At 37.5% G+C, this 25,672-nt stretch overlaps 9 protein-coding genes across 12 annotated transcripts in view; 6 read left to right on the top strand and 3 right to left on the bottom strand.

Moving 5' to 3' along the window:
- The window catches only part of LOC120423022 (LHFPL tetraspan subfamily member 3 protein), a 62,662-nt gene extending 49,360 nt beyond the window's left edge, over positions 1-13,302 (bottom strand). Inside the window, exon 1 of one of the 3 annotated variants that reach the window (XM_039586662.2) lies at positions 13,032-13,302. The gene's annotated coding sequence lies outside the window, so the exon portion shown is untranslated. The remainder of the gene's footprint in view (positions 1-13,031) is intronic. The other 2 variants (XM_039586664.2, XM_039586665.2) reach the window with 2 other exon arrangements.
- Positions 1,565-3,782, top strand: LOC120423020 (brachyurin-like). The gene has a single exon (XM_039586660.2). It carries the CDS (start codon positions 2,827-2,829, stop codon positions 3,736-3,738), a length of 912 nt encoding a protein of 303 aa, XP_039442594.1. The 5' UTR covers positions 1,565-2,826; the 3' UTR covers positions 3,739-3,782.
- Positions 4,426-5,615, top strand: LOC120423021 (trypsin-1-like). The gene has a single exon (XM_039586661.2). It carries the CDS (start codon positions 4,604-4,606, stop codon positions 5,510-5,512), a length of 909 nt encoding a protein of 302 aa, XP_039442595.1. The 5' UTR covers positions 4,426-4,603; the 3' UTR covers positions 5,513-5,615.
- On the top strand, positions 5,905-9,161 carry LOC120423005 (trypsin-1-like). The gene is made up of 2 exons (XM_039586628.1): positions 5,905-6,743; positions 9,130-9,161. The coding sequence occupies exons 1-2, from the start codon at positions 5,933-5,935 to the stop codon at positions 9,159-9,161; spliced, it is 843 nt and encodes a 280-aa protein (XP_039442562.1). The 5' UTR covers positions 5,905-5,932.
- Positions 9,044-10,297, top strand: LOC120423018 (brachyurin-like). The gene has a single exon (XM_039586659.2). It carries the CDS (start codon positions 9,244-9,246, stop codon positions 10,153-10,155), a length of 912 nt encoding a protein of 303 aa, XP_039442593.1. The 5' UTR covers positions 9,044-9,243; the 3' UTR covers positions 10,156-10,297.
- A 2,741-nt stretch (positions 13,303-16,043) lies between the features above and the next one.
- LOC120423024 (adenine phosphoribosyltransferase) lies at positions 16,044-17,177 on the bottom strand. The gene is made up of 3 exons (XM_039586667.2): positions 16,813-17,177; positions 16,519-16,756; positions 16,044-16,460 (listed from the first exon to the last, which is right to left on the bottom strand). Exons 1-3 carry the CDS (start codon positions 16,887-16,889, stop codon positions 16,224-16,226), a joined length of 552 nt encoding a protein of 183 aa, XP_039442601.1. The 5' UTR covers positions 16,890-17,177; the 3' UTR covers positions 16,044-16,223.
- Positions 17,178-21,433: 4,256 nt separating this feature from the next.
- On the top strand, positions 21,434-22,047 carry LOC120423017 (uncharacterized). Its single transcript, XM_039586657.2, has 2 exons — positions 21,434-21,883; positions 21,940-22,047. The coding sequence occupies exons 1-2, from the start codon at positions 21,487-21,489 to the stop codon at positions 22,023-22,025; spliced, it is 483 nt and encodes a 160-aa protein (XP_039442591.1). The 5' UTR covers positions 21,434-21,486; the 3' UTR covers positions 22,026-22,047.
- LOC120423015 (uncharacterized) overlaps positions 21,907-25,672 on the bottom strand; it is a 35,647-nt gene continuing 31,881 nt past the window's right edge. Inside the window, exons 2-5 of the mRNA XM_039586653.2 lie at positions 22,932-23,118; positions 22,496-22,876; positions 22,327-22,433; positions 21,907-22,272 (exon numbers count right to left, since the gene is read on the bottom strand). Coding sequence (XP_039442587.1) covers positions 22,050-22,272; positions 22,327-22,433; positions 22,496-22,876; positions 22,932-23,118 — 898 coding nt within the window. The 3' untranslated portion in view covers positions 21,907-22,049. The remainder of the gene's footprint in view (positions 22,273-22,326; positions 22,434-22,495; positions 22,877-22,931; positions 23,119-25,672) is intronic.
- Positions 23,464-25,672, top strand: part of LOC120423016 (carbohydrate sulfotransferase 11) — a 33,143-nt gene continuing 30,934 nt past the window's right edge. For both annotated transcript variants that reach the window (XM_039586656.2, XM_039586654.2), the window contains exon 1: positions 23,464-23,909. The gene's annotated coding sequence lies outside the window, so the exon portion shown is untranslated. The remainder of the gene's footprint in view (positions 23,910-25,672) is intronic.

The following is a 25,672-nucleotide window of genomic DNA, read 5'->3' as shown; positions in this document are numbered from 1 at the left end:
CGGGGTTTTCGGAACCAACGGTTTTCCCCAGAAAAGCATCAAATTTTCCTTAGCATGCTATGAATGCTTGATGAACACCGCGACGCCACATGTCAAACAGTTACCATGTGGACTAACATCGCCTATAAAAAATTACTTTTTATTATCATTTTTGAACCATAGAATTATCATTCATGGTGATCAGGATACTATTCAGCTGTATTCTGAACCTCCAAATAAGAAAAAAACTGTTATGGTGCAAATTTTACAATCACATGGTAGCTGTTTGACATGTGGCATCGCGGTGTTCTTCAAGCATTCATAGCATGCTAAGGAAAATTTGATGCTTTTCTGGGGAAAACCGTTGGTTCCGAAAACCCCGAATGTATTGCCGTTGAGCTCGATGGGGGTTGAACGAATCGACCTGGTCTCTTAGGGAAAGCTGTTCTCCAGACGATTCCGCTCATTTATGGCCATCCTAGAAGTTTCTACATGTTTTCCCCAGGTCTGTAGGAGCGAATGAAGGAAAATTCAAAATTTCCCATAGAAATTTCCATGTAAACTTGAACCCGCTTGAGACAAGCCAGTTTTAAACCAAATGAGCTGTAATTTGGTGTGAGAGTCCCTTTGGGTATGCCCTACAAGGGGAACCACACCAGAACTTGATCTGAGAACTTTTCAAAATCCGTACCCACCCTAATGCATATGTTAAAAATATAGCATAGCTATTGAATTTTTTTAATTTTTTTTATTTTTTATATTAAGTTATTTTTATTTAAAATAAAATTAAAAATATATATTTCAGGAATTCAACTTTCAGTCAAAAAGGTTTGGTTCAGAAAATTCCGTCTCAAGATACAGATTTTTGAATGTTCACATACCTTTTTTGTAAGACCTGCTTTTATATGAAACCTGGTATATAAAAAACTGGCAATTCAAAATGCCATGGTAAAAGTTTAAGACAAATAAAAAATACAGAAAAAATCGACTTGTAAAAACGTAAAAAAAATATTTTGGGAAATTTTCCTGTTTGGCAAAAATTATGATTTTTTTATAAGGATTTATAAAATATTTTTATTTATAATGACTAGTTTTAAACAGTCTTGATGGTACCTGGCAATAAACCAGTTGATCTTTTATGTTTTACGAAAGAAGGAAAAGACCAATAGTAATGCAAAATTATTACAGGTCAAACAGCACAATAAAAATGACAAAATTTGCAATTACGAAACCGGTCTTTGAAAAGTTTGTTCCCCACCGCACCATCACCGCCACAGCAGCCAACAGCCAGACAGGTCACATGAATAGCACAAAGTGTGTGGAAAAAAAAGCTCGTCAAGAAAATGGAGCCTTCAGGTGTACGGCCGCTGCTGCTCGTTTTCATTTTGAGTGATGTGTGAACGATTGGATTTGTGTAAGCCCATTTTCCGCAGCTCATTTAGCTGCGCTCCAAAGCTGGACCCGGTCGCGGTACATTCTCCGTAAAAAAAACCTCTAAACAATCAACTTACCACTGCAGCAGCAGCAGGCAGCAGCGGCTATCCATTGCAGAATTGTGCACAAAAACGTGCCGTAAAATGCGTTATGTAAAATTGCTGCGCGAAAAAGAGGCGGGAAAAATCTGTCCAACTTTGCGGTAGGGTGGAACGCCAAAATTTTCTTGCAACAATGACTGTCTCTTAAAATTATCAAAAGACAAGATGTAAAATTTTAGAGCCACCCTCACTCTTGCTAAGAAGAAGACACATTCGTCCGAGAGCACCCCAAAAGACAGTAAGTAACAAAGCCAGGAAGTAACAATGGATCCGCGAAAAGTTGTTTTAGCAAATTTCAATTTAAAGCTGCTGCTGCAAGTGCTCGGACTGCTCGGAAAAGTGGTTCGGTTTTCATGACTTGAGCCTCTAATGTGACTCCAAAGCCGGTGCCGATGATGAACACCGATAGTGCTTTCATTTGTGGGTACCGATTCGTTGGGGATTGTTTATGTTTTTTGCTGGTTTCGGTTTTAAATTCAGCTCTTGTTGGGAAACCAGATCACATAACATGGTAATGGAGAAGCGATGTTAAAATAATATCATCCACCTGAACAAAGTGACTACGAGCGGCTCGTTAGCTGGCGAATTTGATGCCTAGATCGTGTTGTTTGGAAAATAAAGATTAGGGCGGTTGTTGAGATCACATTGATTGTTGCAAATAACATTGGCGTGAGATTGTTACAAAGACTTGACATAGATTTGGAAACATATTGGGATAATACGAATACGATGAAATATGGTCAATTTGGTTCAATATTTAGGGTTTAGATTTCTTTTAATTGTTGTTAAAACGTAGATTCCCAGGGATGTTGATGGAGCACCAATATATACCTACTAACTTAACAGGCTGACTACAGTAGAGTACAGTTTTAAAAATCTGATACCACAATATCTCGTCAATGGAAAGGCCGAATCGGTTCGAATTTGGGATCAAGAATTAAGATACTATTCTCGGAATAGATAATATAGCGTTGCTAAGCAAGGTGTTGATAGGACTTAATCCGAGTTGTGGTAGGTCACCAAGCTTGAATTATATTGGTGGTTTTTTATCAGTTGATAAAAGCAATCTGATACGGAACAGACTCTTACGCTTCCTTATCCAGCTGGGTGTTAATCATAAACTCATAAATTGGGATCAATCAAATAACGTTCCAAGAAATCCCAAATTGAAGACAATGACAAATTAGAAAAAAATACCAATACATACTCTTAGACAGCAGTCAGTTTGATAACGAAATTAATATTATAACGTTTGCTCCTATAAAAACCCACAAAAAAATACAAAAATCAGTCGTATTCAACAATTCCCAGCATGAAGAAGGTACTAATCCTGGTTGCCGTTTTGGCCGTGGCCAGCACGAAGTCAATCGATATCAATTCGTCCCAAGTTCAGCCAATCGAGACGATTGGCATCGATTGGTCCCAGGTTCAACCCATTCAGGACACCGACCAATACTGGGCTCGTCTTCCGGCGGAGATGCAGTACCTGCGGAAGCAGGAACCGGACCGTAGGATTGTTAACGGTCAGGAGGCAACTCCGGGCCAATTTCCGTACCAAGTTTTCCTGGAACATCAGTTAATTGAGTACCCTTCCTCGTGTGGCGGATCAATTATAAACAGCAACAACGTTTTAACTGCGGCTCATTGTGTCTGGCGTGCACTCAGTGGGACTGCCATCGTAGGAGTTCACAACAACAAAATTAACGAACCTACCCAGCAGAGAATTCCGTATGCGAAAGTTTTTTATCATGCTGATTATTCCGAATATTATACTCGAAACGATATTGCTATAGTTCGTCTCAGTGGACACATAACGTTCAACGCTAATGTTCAACCAGTGCGGCTTCCGGCTCAAGGAGACAATCGTCAGTTCGCGGGCTTGACTGGAACCGTTTCTGGATTCGGAGCCCTATGCAACGATTGTGACACATCAAATGTGCTCAGATACACTACAAATCCGATGATATCAAATGCAGAATGTTTGGCTTCCTTTTCAAAACCTGAACTAATTCAGGATCAGAACATCTGTATGTCTAATGCCGGACAACGTGGTCACTGTTACGGTGATTCTGGTGGCCCTGTGGTAGTTAACGACAGTGGAAGTGCTTTGCAGGTCGGTGTTGTCTCCTTCGTACATGGTGATGGTTGTAACGCTGGATTCCCTTCGGTTTCCGCTCGTGTGACCTATTATCTGAATTGGGTTCTACATGTTATGACTTTGTAGTTAGTTAGGAAAGAAGATTTGAAATATAATATAAATAAATTGCAAAGAAATTTAAAAAGCAAGATCTTAATTCCTTCCTCACAATAAATAAAGATAAAATGAGAATGTATAATTCAATTAGATATTTTCAATAAAATTTTATAGGTGATGCCGTTTATAAAATGATTTCACCATTTAGAAATGTGAACATTGTATGTAAATTTCATGAAATTAAAAAACAGAATCGACGTAACAACTTATAATGTGGCCCTCTTAAACCTTGCGATTTCGTCAACAGATCCACACTACCCATGTTCGCATAAATGTTCCATATGCAAAAACAGCAAGCTGAGAAAAACGCATTTGAAGTTTGTCCCATACATAAGGCTAAGAGTTGAGTTTTCGCGAAAAAACAGGATTTCTTCCTGATTCCTAGAACAAAGTACTGGATGTTGTAGGTTTTCTGAAAGGGCACTTGATTTTGAACCAATCTGCATCAATAACTCAAAAACGATGAAAATGCATATGGGACATTTATGCTATCACGGGCAGCACAGGCGTGTATCGTTCTTTTTGCGACAAGACTCCGCCTTCCTGGTCTCCTAAAGAGTGAAGGTATGACACGGGGAGAGGTCACCGAATACCTATATTTACACTTAGAATTTGATCATGAAATAAAAATATGCAGATAGTTAGTAAAAGCATTTGGCACAATCTATCACGCTTCCTTATCCAACAAAGTGTTAATCAAAACGTGAGTTCCAAAAAAACCATGAATTGAACCAGATAACAAGTTGAATTTAAACCGTGATAACAAATCTAATCATCGTTGGTTAAATCGTATAAAAGGCCCACATAAATTTTGTCAAAATCAGTCTTTACCAGCATGGAGAAGTTACTACTCCTGATTGCCGTTGTGGCGGCCGTGGCCAGCGCAAAGTCGATCGATATCGATTCGTCCCAAGTTCAGCCGATTGAGTCGATCGGTATCAAATGGTCCCAGGTCCAGCCGATCGAGGACTCCGACCAATACTGGGTTCGTCTTCCGGCGGAGATGCAGTACCTGCGGAAGCAGGAACCGGACCGTAGGATTGTGAACGGCCAGGAAGCTACTCCGGGCCAATTTCCGTACCAAGTTTACCTGGAATTCCAAACAGAGAGTGGCGGTTCTTCATGTGGCGGGTCAATTATTAACAGCAACAATATTTTAACTGCTGCTCACTGTGTCTGGCGTGCTACCCGAGGAATTGCCATCGTAGGACTTCACAATCGCCGAATTGAAGAGCCCACCCAGCAGAGAATTCCATTCAAGGCAGTTTATTATCATGCGGATTATAACGATGATACTTTCAAAAACGACATTGCTGTAGTGCGCCTAAGCAGCCACATTACGTTCAACACCCGTGTTCAAGCTGTTCAACTTCCAGCTCCAGGAGACAATCGTCAGTTCGCGGGCTTGACTGGTACCGTTTCCGGATTTGGCGCACTTTGTTCAGGTTGTGAAGGACCAGATGTACTCAGATACGTTTCCAATCCAATCCTCACAAATGCAGAATGTTTGGCTACCTACCCAAATCCGGATGTAATTCATAATAGTAACGTTTGTGTGTCTGTTGAAGGAGGACGTGATTCTTGTCAAGGTGACTCCGGAGGTCCTTTGAATGTTATCGATGGAGGAAGTTCTTTACAAGTCGGTATTGTATCATTTGGGATCGGTTGTGGAGAAGAAACTCCTGGAATTTACGCTCGTGTGACTTACTATATGGACTGGATTCTGCATGTAATGACGTTGTAAATTTTAAATCGGTTCTAAGAAGCAAATAAAAGTTAATAGCAACAGAGTATCTCTTTACTCATCAAAGTAAATATAAACAAAGACTTCAGAATTCATTTTTATAAAAGCTGCTTCATTTCGGCTTAAATGAAGTGTGCATTAGATTGAAACTAATTCGAGGTAGGTTTAGCTTAATTGTTTTTCATTATATGTAAAAACAGATGATAGAAATATAAAAAAATAATCTTAGCTAAAAAGCAAACGAAATATTCGATCACGCTTCCTTATCCAGCCAGGTGTTATCAAAACCTCAGTTCAGAGAACCCATGAATTAATCCAGATAATAAGTTGAGTTCAAACCATGATAACAAATCTTATCATCGTTTGTTTAATCGTATAAAAGGCCCACATAATTTTTGTCAAAAATCAGTCTTTACCAGCATGGAGAAGTTACTACTCCTGATTGCCGTTGTGGCGGCCGTGGCCAGCGCGAAGTCGATCGATATCGATTCGTCCCAAGTTCAGCCGATTGAGTCGATCGGTATCAAATGGTCCCAGGTCCAGCCGATCGAGGACTCCGACCAGTACTGGGCTCGTCTTCCAGCTGAAATGCAGTACCTGCGGAAGCAGGAACCGGACCGTAGGATTGTGAACGGTCAGGAAGCTACTCCTGGCCAATTTCCGTACCAAGTTTTCGTGAATTACCAGGAAAATGGTAAATCTTTTAATTGTGGCGGATCAATTCTAAACAGCAACCATATTTTAACTGCTGCTCACTGTGTCTGGCGTGCTGAAGGTGGGATTGTCATCGCAGGAGCTCACAATCGCGTTATAGAAGAGCCCACCCAGCAGAGAATTTCGTTTGCAAAAGTTTATTATCATGCAGATTACAACGAAAACACTTTAGTAAATGACATCGCTATAATTCGTCTAAGCGGCCACATTACGTTCAACGCCCGCGTTCAAGCTGTGCGACTGCCAGCTCCAGGAGACAATCGTCAGTTCGCTGGCTTGACTGGTACCGTTTCCGGATTTGGCGCACTTTGCTCAGGCTGTTCATCGCCGGATGTACTCAGATACGTTTCCAATCCGATCATAACAAATGCAGAATGTTTAGAACACTGGCCTAATACCATGGTACAAGAAAGTAGCTTATGTCTGTCTATTGCCGGTGAACGTGGAGCATGTCAAGGAGATTCCGGAGGTCCTTTAACAGTCGTTGATGGTGGAAATACTTTACGCCGACGCCGACGTTCGTGTAAATCTTTGTCGAGACAAAATGATGTATTCAGCAATATATATAATACAGACTTTTTCCAGAAAAGACGCAGACACTGCATAAGATATGTGGCAACCGGGCGATACGCATGCTGCGCGACTCTTGCGCGTAAGCAAAAAGACCCGGCCTTTGAGGTTATGCAAAAATTACCCTTTTTATAGCTACAAAAACACTTTTTCTCGGCATAACTTTAAAAGTACTTCACTAAATAGAATGAAATTTAAAAGGGCCTTAGGGGACCCCAAAACGAACAGAATAAGGCGGATCCGGCCAAAATCAGTTCAGCCAGTTCTGAGATAATCGTGTGGAAAAAACCATGTCTACACACATCCCCACAGACATTTGTTCAGAATTTGATTCTGAGTCGATAGGTATACGTGAAGGTATATCTAGGAGGTGTATTTAAGAAGTACATTTTTCGAGTGATTTAATAGCCTTGCCTCAGTGAGCTGAGGAAGGCAAAAATTCTTAATCACTTTAGAGTAGTGTAGGGGTCACATAAGACAACGATTTTTTTGGGTTTGAAAACAAGAAGTATTTTAACAACTGACTATAAATCTCCGTTCAGTTTTGGAAAACATGTTACATCTTAATAAGAATTAACATTTACTTGCATGAACCATGTCCTACACAGAAAAAAAAAATGATGGTAATATTCATCAGGAAATGGTGACAGATTTTGTGGCAAAAAAAAAATTAATTTTACCCCAGAAAATGATGAATTTTCATCAGTTTTTGATGAATATTCATCAGGTTCACATTTTTACACATTTTTTATGTAATATTACTCAAAAATAGAGTTAATATTCAACCTACCAAATTTTCAACATTCCAAAATTCAACTTTTTTTTTTCTGTGTAGATATTCGGCCATATGACATTTTCATGATGATTTGCAGTTCTAAGGCGCAGCGGGCGCCCTCAAAATACATTTTAGGCATTATTTTTGGGTCCACTCAACCCCCGGTGGTTGGTCACTTTTTCGTTTGACACTTTTTTTAGTGTGTACCCCGTTGGTTGGTCAAAGTTAAACTAAAAAGTGACAAACTGTCACTTTTTACACGGCGCTCACACACTATCAAAACAAAAGTTTGGTAGTGTGTGTGAACTCCGTGTAAAAGGGGTGTCAAACTCAACAGTGACCCCGTTCGTTTGACAACAGTTGGTGTCAAACCAGCGGGGTTTGAGTGTATTTTTGATAGTTTCCAAAATCACTCAAACTTAGACAAGCAAGGTTTTCATCGTACACCAAAGAAAAAAAAATCGACATGCAAAATGGCCTATTTTTAACAATCATTTGGACTTTAGCCAACATCTAATAAAGAAACTCAATTTTCGAGAATATATAGAGTTTCCTCAATGAAGTGAGGAAGGCAAAAACAATGATTTGGTGAAGATTTTAAAAAGAAAACTGATACGAAACAGACTCTTTGTAGTGCTAAATTACTCAGCAAACGCTTATTATCAAGTAAAACATTTTAGAAACCATTGCATGACCAGAATTTACATCACTTCCAAGAAACCGGGAAATTACCACGATAAGGAAAGTAATCTCACAAATCAGTCCTATTCTGCAATTGTGAACGCTCGCGACAGTTTGAGAAAATCAGTCCTATTTTTGCAATTCTGCTTTTTTTTTCAAATGCCCAAACAATTGAATATTTTAAAATTTCAATCCATAATAAAATTTTAGTGGTATTACTTTATCTGAGAATGAGACATTATTTATGTCAGAAAAATTTGTGTAAATTTAAGTAATTCAAAATCATAAAATAGGAAACACCAGCAAATTAAACACCTACCCAATTTACACTTCTTTGTTTTACTGTGAATGAACAAATACTTTTCAACTGAATATTTATCCACAAAATGAGTTTTTCAGAAATAAAGATGATTTGTGGTAAGGCATGGAAGAAAAAATAAGTCGGGGAACTATGCCCTTTCTCAGCCTATTTCTATTATCGGCCTATCAGCACTTTGATCATGAATTACAGCTTTCATAAAGTGTTTTTGACTGTTCCAAAGTAACAAATAGCTCAAATAAAAGTGAGCAAGCAACTCTCCATTGTTGATGTATCTAAAAATGTTGATTTAGTAGCGGAAAAATGCAAAAGTGATGAGAATTGGTCGAACGGCTTAGTGTGATTAAAATGGGTATATTTCCCCTCACTTGTGTTACTAATTCTTTATGTATTTTCAATTATCTGACTAGTACAGGGTTAATACAAATTTTATACACGAAATTGAAAGCCTCCATATCAGAATGAAAAAATTGTTTTGGAACATACCTCATAGATAAGCAACAATTGTTTCTAGAAATCATTTGTTGATAACGATAACGAATTATTACAAATTATAAGCTCCTCCAAGAAATCTGGAAGTCGTGCGATAACGAATCTTATCTTACTTTATTTGCTTGTATATAAGACGCGCGACAATTTTGGTATAATCAATCGTATTCAGCAGTTTCCAGCATGAGGAAGTTTTTTATCCTGTTTGCCGCTGTTGCCGTGGCCAACGCGAAGTCCATCGATATCGATTCATCCAAAGTCCAGCCAATAGAGTCAATCGGTATCAAATGGTCCCAGGTGCAGCCGGTTGAGGATTCCGACCAATTCTGGGCTCGTCTACCAGAAGAGATGCAGTACTTGCGGAAACAGCAACCAGACCGTAGGATTGTGAATGGTCAAGAAGCTGCTCCTGGCCAATTTCCGTACCAAGCTGTCCTGAGTTTCGATACAACTGAAGGCGGAGATATGTTGTGTGGCGGATCAATTCTGAGCAGTGACTTGATTTTGACTGCGGCTCACTGTGTCTGGCGTGCTACCAGAGGGATTGCCATCGTAGGAGCTCAAAATCGAAACATAAACGAGCCTACCCAGCAGAGAATTCCGTTTTCAAAAGTGTTTTATCACGCCGATTATAACGAGAAGCAAGACTTTCGAAACGACATTGCTATAGTGCGCCTCAGCAGCCAAATTACGTTCAACGATCGTGTTAAAACTGTTCGTCTTCCAGCTCGTGGGGAAAATCGTCAGTTTGCGGGTTTAACTGGGACCGTTTCTGGATTTGGAAGGACTTGTGATGATTGCGACACATCAAATGTGCTCAGATATACTTCCAATACGGTCATGTCCAATGCAGATTGTAGGGCATCCTCGCCAAATCCTGCTTGGATTGAGGACCAGAATGTCTGTATGTCTAGTGACGGCGATCGGTCTTTTTGTAGAGGTGATTCCGGAGGTCCTTTGACAGTGATGGATGGTGGAAGTACTTTGCAAATCGGTATTGTGTCGTTTTCGCGTAGTGATACTTGTATAACTCCTAATGTGTATGCGCGCGTGACTTATTATCTGGATTGGATCCTGCACGTAATGACTTTGTAGGAAATTCTATTTATGAAACAAAATACATTTAAGTAAAATGTTAAACACCATGTATTACTTTCACAACTAACAGTCTAATTTAAAGAATTTTTGTTAAGGAAATGCTGAGCTTAAATAAAAATCTCTTGAATGAGGCATTGTCATTTCATGCGGAAAAATAATCAAAGCTCCAAAACGCCATAATCGTTAACGATAAGAAAACTAATCTTACTCTGTTCCCTCAAACAAAATGGTCGCAACAATTTAACCGTAGTCATTTCCAGCATGGAAAAATAATTAAAAATCATGAATTTCAGGTTCGGTACATTAAGTCGATTGGTTTAGGGCTATTCGGAAGTTGTATTGTTATCGAGTTGAACGATGTTCGTTTTGTAAGTGAATAGTCATAGCTTTGGTTTCCATCTGGCCCTAACGAGAATTTTATGGACTCAATTACGTACAAAGTGGAAAACATCATCTTAGAATAAACGGCGTCCTATCTCGCCCAGTATAATCAATTCGATTAAGTCGGTTTCCTTGGAGAAAAAGCGGAAAGCGGTCCCCCTAATAGAAATGGCAGAATTAAAGAGCTTTCCTATTTAAAACTAAAAAAGAAAAAGAAATTCCTTATAAAATTCTACCGATTGAACCCGGCCTCGTGCCTTCCAGTTCTGTCCATGCCGTAATCATTGCTAAGCAAATTTGAAGTCTTAAATCATTTTTATAACCTTTCATCAGAATTGTGGTACACCTAATAAAGATAACGCGCTGTTGAATTAAAGTTTACTAGTAGGGAAAACCTTCTCACGCTTCCTTATCCAGGAGTGTTAACACTTAATCTTCCAAGCTTGAGAAACTCGTTTTTTTACGTCGTAAATGGTATTGATTTTTTATGATATTTGATAATGTCAAAAGCCAAACCAAAATAAAAACTAACTTAATCCACCTATGTGGTTGGAGCCTTCCTCACTCATTACCAACAATGGCTGATATGATGGGGTTGTACACAAATTTTATCTATTTTTTAGATCCGGAATAAAAAAGTACATAAATATCACTTAAGTGACCATATCTCGAGACAGGGTTGCCAGATCTTCAATAATTGGACTCGTTGGAAAGGTCTATTGATAACCTAACCAACGATGGGTCGGATGATGGAGTCGGACATAGTTTACATACATTTAAGTGAGATCCGGCTTCCAAAAAGTACATAAATATCACTTAAGTGACCATATCTCGAGACAGGGTTGCCAGATCTTCAATGTTTTGGACTCGTTGGAAAGGTCTTTTGATAACCTATCCAACGATGAGTCGGATGGTGGATCCGGACATAGTTTACATACATTTAAGTGAGATCCGGCTTCCAAAAAGTACATAAATATCACTTAAAAGGCCATATCTCAAGACAGGGTTGCCAGATCTTCAATGTTTTGGACTCGTTGGAAAGGTTTTTTGATAACCTATCCAACGATGGGTTGGATGGTGGATCCGGACATAGTTTACATACATTTAAGTGAGATCCGGCTACAAAAAAGTACATAAATATCACTTAAATGGCCATATCTCGAGACAGGGTTGCCAGATCTTCAATGTTTTGGACTCGTTGGAAAGGTCTTTTGATAGCCTATCCAACGATGGGTCGGATGATGGATCCGGACATAGTTTACATGCATTTAAGTGAGATCCGGCTTCCAAAAAGTACATAAATATCACTTAAATGGCCACATCTCGAGACAGGGTTGCCAGATCTTCAATGTTTTGGACTCGTTGGAAAGGTCTTTTGATAACCTATCCAACGATGGGTCGGATGGTGGATCCGGACATAGTTTACATACATTTAAGTGAGATCCGGATACATGTGAAAACACATTTTTATACATAACTTTTGAACTACTTATCGAAACTTCAATCTGTATAAAACTCGATCTATGGGACCCTAAACCAAGTCGAATGCAACAGGTTCGGGTCAAATCGGTTCAGCCAGTGCTGAGAAACATGAGCTAGTTTGTTGGTCACATACATACATACACACACACATACACACACACATACACACACACATACACACAGACATTTGTTCAGTTTTTGATTCTGAGTCGATATGTATACATGAAGGTGGGTCTACGACGTTTTTATACGAAGTTCATTTTTAGAGCAGGATTATAGCCTTACCTCAGTGAGGAAGGCAAAACCATTAGACAGATATTTGAGGTATTCCTCTAACAAAATAATTCTCACGATTTTTTTTTCAACCATCCTCTAACGCTTCCATCAAGTGGTGAATGTCCATCGAGCTACCACTTTGCCACCGCAGGTTTGACCCACTCCGAACTTCGACCTAGACCTCGAAACGAAAATCTCCCTTCAGCCGAGTAAGGGTTCGTCACCTGCCCATGCTCGAGCCGCTCAACGCCGCATTGAAGTCTTCATCACTTGCTGCCACCCCATCAAGATTGACACCGTTTTGTGTGTCGCGCAAAATTTATCATTCAGCAGCCACCGCAAACGAACTGTACCACTTTTAAGTCGTCAATTTCACACGAAACTATGTTTATTTCCCATTCTTTGCTCGTACTTGTGCTGGTTTCCCCTTTTTCCAGTGTGTTTTTATTTTATTTTTCTTGCTTCTCTCTTTAAACTCTCACACGGTTTAGTGGTTTCTTCTGGCCTGTTAGCACATTCAACACAACTCCAGATGCCTTTCTTCAGTGTTTTTATTTTTTCCACTTTGTCTGTAGCACTTCTTGAATGCACGATCGGTACTCTACACCGTTACAAAAAAAACACCCCCTTCTGTCGGCAAAATCAGGGGGATCATCTTCAATCCTTTCAGCGCAATATGGCTCCCTAAATGAAGTTGAATCGAAGTGAATTTCCTTGAAGAACACCACACTTACTTCACGAAATAACTTCACCCCAAACCAAGCCGCACTTCTTCTCGAATCAATCGAAAGGAACGGCAAATAAAAGCTTCTCTACAAAAGCACCATTCGGCCAACACTCACTCACACAGGCGATCAAAAGCAGAATACAGACGCGTACACGACGACGACGAGAAGAAATAATATTAAAAAAAAAAGACTGAGTTGTAAGTGGAATGACCAGCGCGAAAAATACGTCCAACTCGCTTCAGCTTCGACTCCAAACTGGCCGGATCGCGGAGCTTAAGCGCACACGGTGAGAAGGGAAAACGATGGCCTCCACAGCCAACCGGAGTGGCTGACTCATGATAGGCCGGGTATACGGCTGAGCGGAGCCGAGGGGTCCACCCAATGGGGGTTTTTGAGAATTTTTACGCACATGAAATTTTTAAAAATTCTGGAACTCCTTTAAAATTCTGGTATTAGAAGATGTAATTTTAAAGATGACTTTGAATCGTGGCACAATTGAGTGACCCCTCGGACGAGTGCATGAAAGATCGCAAGAAGTGCAGGCTCAGCATAACTCCAAGACAAGCATAGCCAGCAGAGTGAGTAAAGTGTCCTGAAGGCCGGGAGATACCAAATGCTTATGTATTTTTTATTATCAAATTCAATTTATGTATATTATTGAAATTTGTAATTTGTAATTTGTAATTTGTAATTTGTAATTTGTAATTTGTAATTTGTAATTTGAAATTTGTAATTTGTAATTTGTAATTTGTAATTTGTAATTTGTAATTTGTAATTTGTAATTTGTAATTTGTAATTTGTAATTTGTAATTTGTAATTTGTAATTTGTAATTTGTAATTTGTAATTTGTAATTTGTAATTTGTAATTTGTAATTTGTAATTTGTAATTTGTAATTTGTAATTTGTAATTTGTAATTTGTAATTTGTAATTTGTAATTTGTAATTTGTAATTTGTAATTTGTAATTTGTAATTTGTAATTTGTAATTTGTAATTTGTAATTTGTAATTTGTAATTTGTAATTTGTAATTTGTAATTTGTAATTTGTAATTTGTAATTTGTAATTTGTAATTTGTAATTTGTAATTTGTAATTTGTAATTTGTAATTTGTAATTTGTAATTTGTAATTTGTAATTTGTAATTTGTAATTTGTAATTTGTAATTTGTAATTTGTAATTTGTAATTTGTAATTTGTAATTTGTAATTTGTAATTTGTAATTTGTAATTTTTTAATTTGTAATTTGTAATTTGTAATTTGTAATTTGTAATTTGTAATTTGTAATTTGTAATTTGTAATTTGTAATTTGTAATTTGTAATTTGTAATTTGTAATTTGTAATTTGTAATTTGTAATTTGTAATTTGTAATTTGTAATTTGTAATTTGTAATTTGTAATTTGTAATTTGTAATTTGTAATTTGTAATTTGTAATTTGTAATTTGTAATTTGTAATTTGTAATTTGTAATTTGTAATTTGTAATTTGTAATTTGTAATTTGTAATTTGTAATTTGTAATTTGTAATTTGTAATTTGTAATTTGTAATTTGTAATTTGTAATTTGTAATTTGTAATTTGTAATTTGTAATTTGTAATTTGTAATTTGTAATTTGTAATTTGTAATTTGTAATTTGTAATTTGTAATTTGTAATTTGTAATTTGTAATTTGTAATTTGTAATTTGTAATTTGTAATTTGTAATTTGTAATTTGTAATTTGTAATTTGTAATTTGTAATTTGTAATTTGTAATTTGTAATTTGTAATTTGTAATTTGTAATTTGTAATTTGTAATTTGTAATTTGTAATTTGTAATTTGTAATTTGTAATTTGTAATTTGTAATTTGTAATTTGTAATTTGTAATTTGTAATTTGTAATTTGTAATTTGTAATTTGTAATTTGTAATTTGTAATTTGTAATTTGTAATTTGTAATTTGTAATTTGTAATTTGTAATTTGTAATTTGTAATTTGTAATTTGTAATTTGTAATTTCGTCTGCCTGTGTGGATCAATCGGACCGCGCACTGGACTCACAATCCAGAGGTCGCCGGTTCGAATCCCGGGGCGGACGCAAAAAAATTCTAAGTGTAAATATAGGTATTCGGTGCCCTCTCCCCGTGCCCATACCTTCACACTTAGGAGACCCGGGAGGCGGAGTCTTGTCGCAAAAAGAACGATACACGCCTGTGGATCCGTTGACGAAACCGCAAGGTTTAAGAGGGCCACATTATAAGGTGTTACGTCGATTCCGTTTTTTTTTAATTTGTAATTTGTAATTTGTAATTTGTAATTTGTAATTTGTAATTTGTAATTTATAATTTTGATATAATTTGGCGGCAAATTATTGGAAAACACCTCTTTTTTCGCATGCTCAAAAATGGAAGGGGTCGTACCGCTCTTCCGTCACGAGATTTCGAAAAATGGACCTCGGATACGTGATCAGGGACAAAAGTTACCCCTTAGGACAAAGTTTCACGCAAATCGAAGACGGGTCGGGGCAACTGCTGTGTGAGTTGGCGAAGAATAACCCAATTTGGAATTTGGAATTTGAAATCAACTAAACGTGCCATTTGCATGCTTTTTAGTCAACAATTTCTAAAAATAAAAATACGATTTTTTTGAAATAAACTTTTGAAGATTTATACTTTTATGATAAGTCGTAATTGATCAGAAGATCTCTTCTCAAGATACAGATTTTCGAATTTTCACATGAAATTTTTTTGCACTAATGGCTTCATTTGACGTAGAGAATGCATGGACAAAGTTTCATCCACTTCTAAAAATACAAAGAAAAGTCGATTGGCGAAAACATTTTTGTTTGATGTCTTTTTGAATCCTACTGTCAAACTTGTTGGTTTCCCAAATACGTGGGAATACTGTGTACATTATTGGAATTTGGAATTTGTTTCGGTGCTGAAATATACAAAAAAAATCATCGTGGTTAATCGATGAGCCCTTATTTTTTACCATCAAAAACGTAATTTTATGACGTCAACAAATATTTGTATGTTTTCGTACAAGAGAAGTTCAATGATTTCACACATAATTTAGTCAGCATTTAAAAACATAACTTTATTTCCCGTCTTTTAGTTGTACTCCGATATAACAATAAATTGTCTTAAATTGTGCTCAGATGCAAATCAAATCAACTCTTTGGAAATGCTGTAGCAAATTATAAGTTGAAATCCTTTGAACAAAAACATTTAACTATTCAACGTCATCGTATTGTAAAAAGGAATGTATTTTAAACCCGGCCGCTTCCAGCTTCTTGCGCCCACCCAACGTGCTCAGCTCCATGATAACGACATCCTGCACGACGATCCCTCCAACCTGCTGGACCAGATTATTGGCCGCGTCCATAGTGCCTCCGGTTGCCAGCAAATCGTCAACAATTAACACTTTCTGTCCGGTAGCAATGCTTCCCTTTTGGATCTCGAAGGTGTCCTAAAATTAAGAATTTTCGTTTAAGAAAAAAAACATTAAAAACAAAAATATTACTAACAGTTCCATATTCCAGCTGATACTCGTGCCGAACGCACTCGCCCGGCAGTTTGCCCTTCTTGCGAATCGGCACACAGGCGACGCCCAGCTCGGCGGCAATCAGCAGGCTGAACAGAAAGCCACGCGCCTCAAGGCCTACTATCACCTCGACATCGGGGCAGTTTCGACGTACGTGATCCACGAGCAGTCGCTTCACGGCTTGACAAACCGGGCCACTTCGAAGGGCGGTGAAAATGTCTCTGCGAATAAGTTTTAAGTTAATCGATGAAATTGAATTGATTTTTTAAATACTCACTTGAAGAGGATTCCCTTTTTCGGAAAATCGGGATACTCGCCGATGTGTTTTTTAACGAGCTCTAAATCAGCAGTCATTATTGCTTAAATTAGACTATTCTTTTAGCTAATCAAGGTTCTTATCAGTTGATTAATTTTGACTTGGACAACGGAAATTGATTGTCAAATAGGAATGATGTTAACTTTTCAATCTTAAAACACTGAACAATACAAAGGTTTTGTCTTCACGCTAAAGTGTTAAAATTTATTCTGTTCTTTTCAAAAAACAATTGACAAAAGTAAATGCTATGCTACTAGATGGGCAAAACACCAGATGGTTGGCTAGCTAAATAAATACCGAAGAAGATTTGACAGTTCTCACGCCACCGGTAAAGAAACAAAATGTAAAGGCAAAAGTCAGAGAGCGCATGCTTATCACAGCTAGGAGATTGAACGTAAAGGTGAGCCGCAAACTGGTGTTTGAGTGTAGTGGAGCATAAATACCGTTATTGTAACTTAGCGTTAGTGATGTATATTCTCCTTTTTTTAAATGGAAAATTTCAATAATCGAAATACTGAAAATTGCAAAATAATTTTTTTTTCTCAATATGTTATTTCACTTTCTAATGTTCTGAATCACTATGTTTAAATATCAACCTAAGATAGCATCAAAGTGAAAGGTATATGTAATCCAATATGGCGACCAAAATGGCGGTATCAGAGTATTGAAAATATTTACTTTTGTAATGCATTAAGCAATTTTAAACTTGAATTTTACAAATTTGAAGTTACTGAAAACGAATTAAACTCCCGGAATACTCCAGATTAACAGAACTTTTTCGTATATTCCTAGAACCTTCTAGAATATTCGAGATTATCAAAAGTTCATCGTACATAATCGAGGTTTCGACAAGTCTGAAATGTATATACTTTATCCAAACCGGATTCGTTATTTACATTTTTACAATGAATTTATTTTCAAGAAAAATATTTCCTATAACTTCAAAAAGTGCCCTTTGTAAAAAAATAAAGTAAAGCCAACTTCGATTGTAAATTACAAAGAAAAGTCGACTTGCGAAAACATTTTTGTTTGATGCCCTTTTGAGTCCTTCTGCCAAACATTTTGGTTTTCCAAATACGTGGGACTACTGTGTACATTATCTTCAAGTTTCTGCTCTTACGGCAATTCGGAAATGTAGATAACAAAGGCTTTTAATCCGAATCTTTTGAACGCACCAAAGACAACGATTTGAGCTACACCGCCCAACGTACCGCCGCCAGTAAAACACAATTTATCTTTATGATCAAAATTAAAAAATACCTTGTCAATCGACCAAACATTGAGAACCGACCATTGTCGCATCAAAATCCTACCACATTCGAAGTGACCATCGACGATGAAGTGCCTAATTTTGCTAGCTGCCTTGTGCTGCGTAGTTTCCGTAAAAGCCACTCCGGCACTGGAGGACATCCAGGCGGAAATTGCGAACGCCGATCCTCGGTACGTTCTGTCCCGAAGTTCGCACCACGTTCCCGAGGACGATCCGCTGGTGTCCGTGTTTGTCGACATTTTGCACGATGGCGATGAGGAAACCGTTCCGGAACCTCAGAATCCCACTCGGGAAGAGCTGCTGGAACGTGTGAAGGAGGAAGTAAGGCAGCTGATGCAGAAACGTTCCGGAGTTCCGGTGGCTGAAGTTGTCCCGGCAAAGGAAGAAGCTAGCGTGGATGACGAGTTTGATCCGGAGTTTGACGACAGGATTGGCAAGCTGGTGAACGTGTACGTCGCCGTTGATAATCGTGGCAACGGAAATGGCGATGGACTCGTCAATGTTGTGACGTAAAATCGGATGAATTTAAAATGAAACAGTTTAACAAGAAGTGTAGATAAATAAAGGATTATTACATCAAATGCTTGTATTTGTTCATGTATTCATATCACAGTTGCACGTGCATTTTTGGCCACATTGAGTTGAGAGCGCCAATCTTGTTGTCACACCCCGAAAATTGATGCGACAAAGGGTAAAGGGATTTCAGCTCAGAACGCATTTGACACAAGTACGAGCTCGACTACCGTAAAAAATTGTAATTATAACTCGAGACTCCAGCAACCAAATTCAACCAAACTTTGGAAAAAAGCATAGAATGGTCAACCAAACAAAACACGATTGTTATTGTTTATTCAAGGTCAAACATTAAAACATGTTTTCTCGGAACGTCAAAAAGCGACGTGCGACAAGTTAGCACGACAGCGTCGAAAAATTGAATTTGAATATGTGAGCATCTGTGGTTCTAAGAACACTTTTACTTCTCTGTTTCTTTTTTAGTATTTTAATTTATATTTATCTGGAGTTTTTTTATAAGGTCCAATAAACCCAATTTCCAGTTTTTTGCTTTTTTGGTGTTTTTTTTTGTCCTGAATTCGAAGCAAAAGTATCCGGATTTCGAATCAGCTTTTATCAGTGTTCGGGATTTGAAGCACAGCAAGTCATTTCAATAAAAAAAAAATCTGATCAAGTTTTTTTAGAAAAGATATTTTCCAAGCATTCTCTTAAAACCGACTATTTATACCACATCCTGATGATATTACTACATTTCCAACATGTTACATGATGTTTTTCCAGCTACAACAAAAATGATATGCTACTAAGTGTCCGGATTTCGAATCAAGACGTTATATTAATTTTTTGGCATTGACTACAGCACCCAAATAAATTCTAAATGAAAGTTGATGTTAGAATTCATCAAATAATACAGTTTTGACATTTTATGCGAACTTATATCCAAATAGTAGTTAAAACAACACAGCAAAAAAGTAGTAATTCAGCTGCGTGTAAAAGGCCTGGGAGTAAAATATTTTTTGCATTATTTTATGGAATTCTATGTAATATAACACCCTGAAATGTGTAGCCCATCAGTATGGGAAACCTACTTGACTGAAATGTAAAGCTCATATTTGCATTTATCCTTTCTATTCTTTATCGGCCTGATGGCCGAGAGGGCTAAGGCCTCCTTACTGTTGGTGCTGGGTTTGAATCCCGTACGTTGCAATTGTGCTTACAAAAATTGTACCTGCAACGTGTAATTTTAAGTGTCTTTTTTTGACGAAGGTTTACCATCGGATTTTTTGCTGTGAAGATGAGGTATCCGGGTTTTGAACCGTTCGCATGACGTTAGCTGGGACATAAAAAAATACAGTTTACATTATTTTACTGTTAGTGTTTGTGAAAAACACAACCAAGAATAGCCAAAAAGTTGAACCAACCGGTTGAAAAATTTATAATAAAGAATTTATAAAAGCCAAATTTAATCCCAGGCAAATAAAACAAGTACAATTTATATCCCTCAATTTTAATAAAAATAAAGAGTTCTTTTTTCCAGTTGAAAATTGACTTTTACCGAATTTTTAAGAAGCCTCTCTAAAGCCGGTGTTGGATTGGAGAGGGTTAATTTTACTGAAATTCGATTGAACGATAAACAAAATAAAATGTTATTACCAAATTCGTTAGTTTTTGGTTTAAGAGCGTTCTTTTATTACGTTATACTGAATTATTTAAATAATTTTTCTAAAAGTTTTAAAAAATATTATATTATTATAAATTATGAAAAAAATACCTTTCATTCAAAATAACATCAAAATGATATCAACAATTGCACAAAGAAACGAATTTGATTAAAAATGGATAAATTAACGAAATATAAACATCAATTATTTTAATGTCACAATAACATCGTTACAAATATACAAATATTGCTTCAAAAAAATAAGAAAATGTTTACACTCAAACCATAATAAATGTAAGAACAACTGGATTCAGAATACAGAAAAATGCAAACGGACACATTTTCCTAGAAGATGTCCAAAAAATATATCGACTTTTCAATGAAAAACTAATACTAAACTACTCTAGACTTGCTCAATGCTGAAATATTGTCGTGCAACTGATGCGAAAATTGCACCAGGAATTTGCCAGCAGTTCAAAACATCTTCCGCAAATCATTCAAGTAGACACGGCACGAGGCAAAAATTTAACTTATCACTTTTTATTGATATTCAAAGGCATTTGGCGAGTGATTATGTACCAGTTTCAATTTTACAGACAGGAACCCAAAAAAATTGTCTGAATAGTAGGAAATCCCAAGATGCCATTGATAACGTTTATTATCGAACTGTCGGCCGAAGCCAAGGCAGACAAAACAAACAGTTTTAGAGTAAATTGGCAAGTATACCAGTTTAGAATTTTAGTATTTATTCATGTTAAGGAAATTAGTTGTGGTTTATAAATGAAAAAATAAATAATTCACAAGTTTTGTTGGTCCAAAACAAAATTAGAATTAAAAACTAAAAAGGGCTTTAACGGTTTGTGATATTTTTAAATGTTATAAAATCTCTATTTTTAAAACAAGCAATGACTCGACCGAAAACTCTTGTTTGTCTATGAATCTGGTGGAATCCAAAACGGACTTGTGTTGTAAAATTTACTACTCCTAATTCGAGCAAGACAACAATTGCAACTGATAGCATCTCAATGATAGTATGTTGAAATCGTCTAAGACAGATCATAAATGGATTATGGAGATCTGTGTTCGGGGGTTTTGGAACCTTCAAATCTGGGTATATAATACGGTTGAATTCTATGCAAGGCTTACATTTCAAAGTCTAAACTCAAACCCAACTTAACAAACAAGCAAAAAGATGAAGTTCGTGGTTCTGTTGGCAATTTGCTTCGCCGTTTCCATCCAGGGTCTTCCTGTGAAGGAAAAGGAGGTGAAGTCGGTTGCTGTTCCGGAAGTGAAGGTGGTTGCTGTGGATGACGAAATTGTTACTGACGAGCCCGTTACTGATCCTGAGGATGAAACTGAGGGCCCCACTGAAGATCCCGAAGATGTAACGACCGTTAATCCAGATGAGGAAACGTCTGAGGAGACGTCCGAGGAAACGTCTGAAGAGACGTCTGAAGAGACATCTGAAGAGACTTCTGAGGAGACGTCTGAAGAGACTTCTGAGGAAACGTCTGAAGAGACGTCTGAAGAAACGTCTGAGGAAACGTCTGAGGAAACGTCTGAGGAAACGTCTGAGGAGACTTCTGAAGGTAAGAAGGAAAACAATCAACAATAGCATTTTCAAAAATTTATTCTACTCTTCCAGAAACATCAGAGGAATGCGATTGTGATGAGGAATGTTTGAAAGGCTTGATCAACATCAACGTTAACTTTGACAACCGTGGAAATTAAAATATAAAAAGGTTATTTTAAACTTTATCTTTCATTCAAGCTGGCAAATGCACAATCGGTTACAAATTCTCGTTGGAAAACGTCTTGTTCGTTGGTTGGTCGCTCGATTTTGGTATCTATTTCTTTCAACAAGCTGTCTTTGAACTCCATCGCCGTTGAGTTGTGCTCATCCATCAAACTGATTCGGCACTTTTCCTCGTAATCGGAATAAATAGTCTGCAGTAGTGTCACAATCTGATGGCTGTACCTAAAATAACCAATGAGATTATATCAAGGTTGACAAAATTACACCGCGTCTTACCGGCAGTAGATCTTCAGTTTCTGCTTCAATTCGGTCGGCTGGTCTAATCTTATCATCGTTGACTGCCAGTAACCGTTATCGGCGAAATACAGTATGGTGGGCAGTTCCTGTTTGATTAAAAAAAAATTATCAAAAATTGCATTGTTTACACTTTTTTGAATAATATTACCCGCTCTTCGATGCTGTTGCTCAAATTCAGCACTTTAAAGTTGAGAGCCTCCATGCAGAATCGATCCAAACCGCGATTTGGACTCTGCTCGAACGACACAACCAACGGAATGAACTCGGAGGTGGCCGTCACAACCAGCAGATCTTTGAAGATGTGCCGATCGTGGAACGTTACGCCGGAGTTGGTGCGGAACAGGTCGGTCCGTTTGACATCCACTGCGCCGGGGTAGAGCTGAAGAGGGTTACAAAAATCGGATTCTACCGTTGCCACGTCGTATGTCACGAAACATTCCAGGTTCGTGGTCAGACTTAGCTCGCTGAGGGTGGATAATTTGATTGTGGCCACCAAGACAGCAGTTTGTTCGGAGTGAAGGGCGTTCGTCTAAAAAAGTGCTTTTAAAGTAATGTTCTGAAAACAAATTTTGGTAATTTCTTACCTCTAATGGCTTCCATTCCTGGTTAAATTGCGGCACTTCGGGAACCTCATCATCAATTTCCAAAATTTGTTCGTAGTTTTTGAAGTTGAAATCATCATCACTTAGCTGGTACACTCGATACGAGTATTCAAATCGTTGATTTGATCCATTGACTAGTAATAGTTGAAGGTTTGTCAATGTCAGACGACTGAAAAAAAATATTTCAAATCAAACATTTAGAATTAAAACAAATCTGGCTAAAACTCAAAACAAAACGACTTTTTTCTGTGCTCCAGTGTACTCCACATAACATACACTTTTGAACCCATTGTTTGGCGCGTCCTACAAACCATTCCTGATAGACACACTCTTCCTAATCCTTGTTTGATGTTGTTATGTGAAGACAGAGAAATGCTTCCCTCAAGTGAGAGAGCCTCACATGTCCGTCAAAAATGCTGCATCGTCGCCGCTCGCGCTCTCTTTCACTCTCTCGCTCTCCGAGAATTTTCCGACTTTTCCCGTAGCCCCCCTAACAAGTGCCGCTCAGTTCAGCAGAGAACTTCGTGCGGGCCACAACGCGGACCTGGTGCTCAAACGCGACAAATCGGACCGTGCGCTATCATTTGCCTAAACTCACCTCTCGAGTCTTCTTTTTCTTTTCTTTTTTATCGTCAATCTATCCCCCTTCCCTTTCGATCGGATTTGTGTTATCTATTTGCCCCCATCCCCCTCAACTTTGTCAAAGTGCAATAAAGTCGTCGAGTAATCGTTCAATCAGCTGTGTGAGGGGAAAAATTTACGTGAAAAAAGTGTCTATTCTATCGCCACCTCGCAAGAAGTGGTGGCACCCCGTTGTTTGTGATGTTCTATTTTTAACAGACACAACAAAAATTTTGGTGTGATTTAGAATTTTCATTGTCTGCGCGTGGAAAACTGCAGTGGCGAACGAGAGAGAGAGAGCAGAAGGAAGAAAAAGTGTGCCGAGTGCAGCGTTGAAAGGTGAAAAATCAATTGGAAAATGATGTAAAACGTCGTGTTTGCGAAAAAAAAACACTGAAAGGACAGGTGGAGGAGAGGACGAATCTGACTCGCGTGTTTTTACCATTTTTTTCCAAGTGGAGAATTGCCTGGCCGATGAGCGATAAGAGAGCGGAAAGGATGGCGACGGCTGTCGGTGGTGGTTACTGGGAGAGTGAAAAACCGGGGAAGGGAGGAAAAGTTCAACAACAAATCCAGCGGGGGAGGGAAAAAGGAAGTTCAATAAACACATCGATGGAGTGAGAAGGAATTCTTATTAGACAGAGGGAGTAGTGAGGTCGGAAAAAAGTTGTATTGCGGAAAATTAAATGTTCTATTTTGGGGGAGGCATTTCCTTGAAGATAGCGCATACATCGAAAAAATGTATTGTATTGCCAATGATTCAGTTTTTCATTTAAGGGAATACATCAGTCGGAAATTTTTTGTTGCTCTTGCGCACCCAAATTAAAAAGCGTTACTTAATCAACCTCTCATTTATAGAGTGATTCCAAACCCCCTAAAGTGTACATATCAGGAGTTTTTTTTTTAAAAAAAAGGTCCAATAAACCAAATTTTCAGGTGTTTTGGGTGTTTTTCAATACCCCTGATTCAAGGCGGTTTCAAAAACACCCAAAAGCAAAAACAGAAAATTTCGTGTATTGGACCTTTTTAAAAAAAAAACTACAGATATGGTTTATAGATCTCCCCTCACGCGATCGCAGCACTTAAGAGGTCCTAAAAAAATAAGCGATAAGTCAAAAAAACAGACTACCTACAGTTTTTTTGTCAAGATTATACAGACACGCCTTAGAGGAAAATTGCATCCCTCTACACGGCTTTTTCGTGGCGATCAGACCCGACCATTTGAGGTTATGTAAATTCAGACCATTTTTTAAACTGCTTATAATTTAAGATAGGTAAGTCAGATCTTGAAAATTCTTAATCGACAAGAAAGGTCATTTTAGAACCATTCTAAAAATATATATAATATTCAAGCAAAAACCATCCTTTTTTGCAAGTTGTGAAATTTATATGCAGCAGTTTTTTAAGCATAACTTTTGATGTGCTTTACTAAATCTTATAAATTTCAATAGGGACTTATGGGAACCCAAGACGAATCGAATGAGGCCAATACGGTAAAAATCGGCTCAGTCAGTGACGAGGTATTTCAGTGACATTGATTCGGTACACGTGTCTACATACAGCCAAACACACAGACATTTGCTCAGCTGGTGACTCTGAGTCGATATGTATAAATGATGGTAGGTCTAGGAAGTATAATTAAAAAGTTCATTTTTCGAGAGATTTTATAGCCTTTCCTCAGTAAGGCGAGGAAGGCAAAAAGTAATGTAAAATAATCTTCCTCGATTTAATATTTTTTTAACTTTTATAATATAGTGCAATTTAAACTGCTACTTTATTAAAATTGTTAGAAGGTACTTTCGTATAGCGCTAGGAATCGATCTCGAAAAGATAAAGGATGTTTAATGGAGTATGTATCAAAATTTTGAGCAATTCTCTACGAAACAGCATTTTTCTAAACATAATGTTAGCTTTTTTTATTTGCTTGTAACATTCCCTTTCCCTGTGAGCAAAGAAGATTTTTTTTGTTATTGTTTATTTTTATTTGCTTGTAACATTCCCTTTCCCTGTGAGCAAAGAAGATTTGTTTTTGTTATTGTTTAGTCCATACAGTTTTCCATACAAATTTGACAGCTGTCCATGCAAAATAGCACGTAGATATT

Source organism: Culex pipiens, chromosome 3 (assembly GCF_016801865.2).
Source record: "Culex pipiens pallens isolate TS chromosome 3, TS_CPP_V2, whole genome shotgun sequence".
Taxonomy (NCBI): Eukaryota; Metazoa; Arthropoda; class Insecta; order Diptera; family Culicidae; genus Culex; species Culex pipiens.
The sequence above is the reverse complement of the archived record's forward strand: the minus strand, read 5'-3'. Positions and strand labels throughout refer to the sequence as shown.

Bases quoted from the DNA above. Each gene is read 5' to 3' on its own strand.
- LOC120423017 (XM_039586657.2), top strand. From the start codon at position 21,487: ATGAAGTTCGTGGTTCTGTTGGCAATTTGCTTCGCCGTTTCCATCCAG. The intron at 21,884-21,939 runs GTAAGAAGGAAA...CTACTCTTCCAG, and splicing joins GTCTGAGGAGACTTCTGAAG to AAACATCAGAGGAATGCGAT.
- LOC120423024 (XM_039586667.2), bottom strand. From the start codon at position 16,889: ATGACTGCTGATTTAGAGCTCGTTAAAAAACACATCGGCGAGTATCCC. The intron at 16,757-16,812 runs GTGAGTATTTAA...ACTTATTCGCAG, and splicing joins AAAAAGGGAATCCTCTTCAA to AGACATTTTCACCGCCCTTC. The intron at 16,461-16,518 runs GTTAGTAATATT...TCTTAATTTTAG, and splicing joins ATCAGCTGGAATATGGAACT to GACACCTTCGAGATCCAAAA.
- LOC120423018 (XM_039586659.2), top strand. From the start codon at position 9,244: ATGAGGAAGTTTTTTATCCTGTTTGCCGCTGTTGCCGTGGCCAACGCG.
- LOC120423005 (XM_039586628.1), top strand. From the start codon at position 5,933: ATGGAGAAGTTACTACTCCTGATTGCCGTTGTGGCGGCCGTGGCCAGC. The intron at 6,744-9,129 runs GTTCGTGTAAAT...ACAAATTATAAG, and splicing joins TACTTTACGCCGACGCCGAC to CTCCTCCAAGAAATCTGGAA.
- LOC120423020 (XM_039586660.2), top strand. From the start codon at position 2,827: ATGAAGAAGGTACTAATCCTGGTTGCCGTTTTGGCCGTGGCCAGCACG.
- LOC120423021 (XM_039586661.2), top strand. From the start codon at position 4,604: ATGGAGAAGTTACTACTCCTGATTGCCGTTGTGGCGGCCGTGGCCAGC.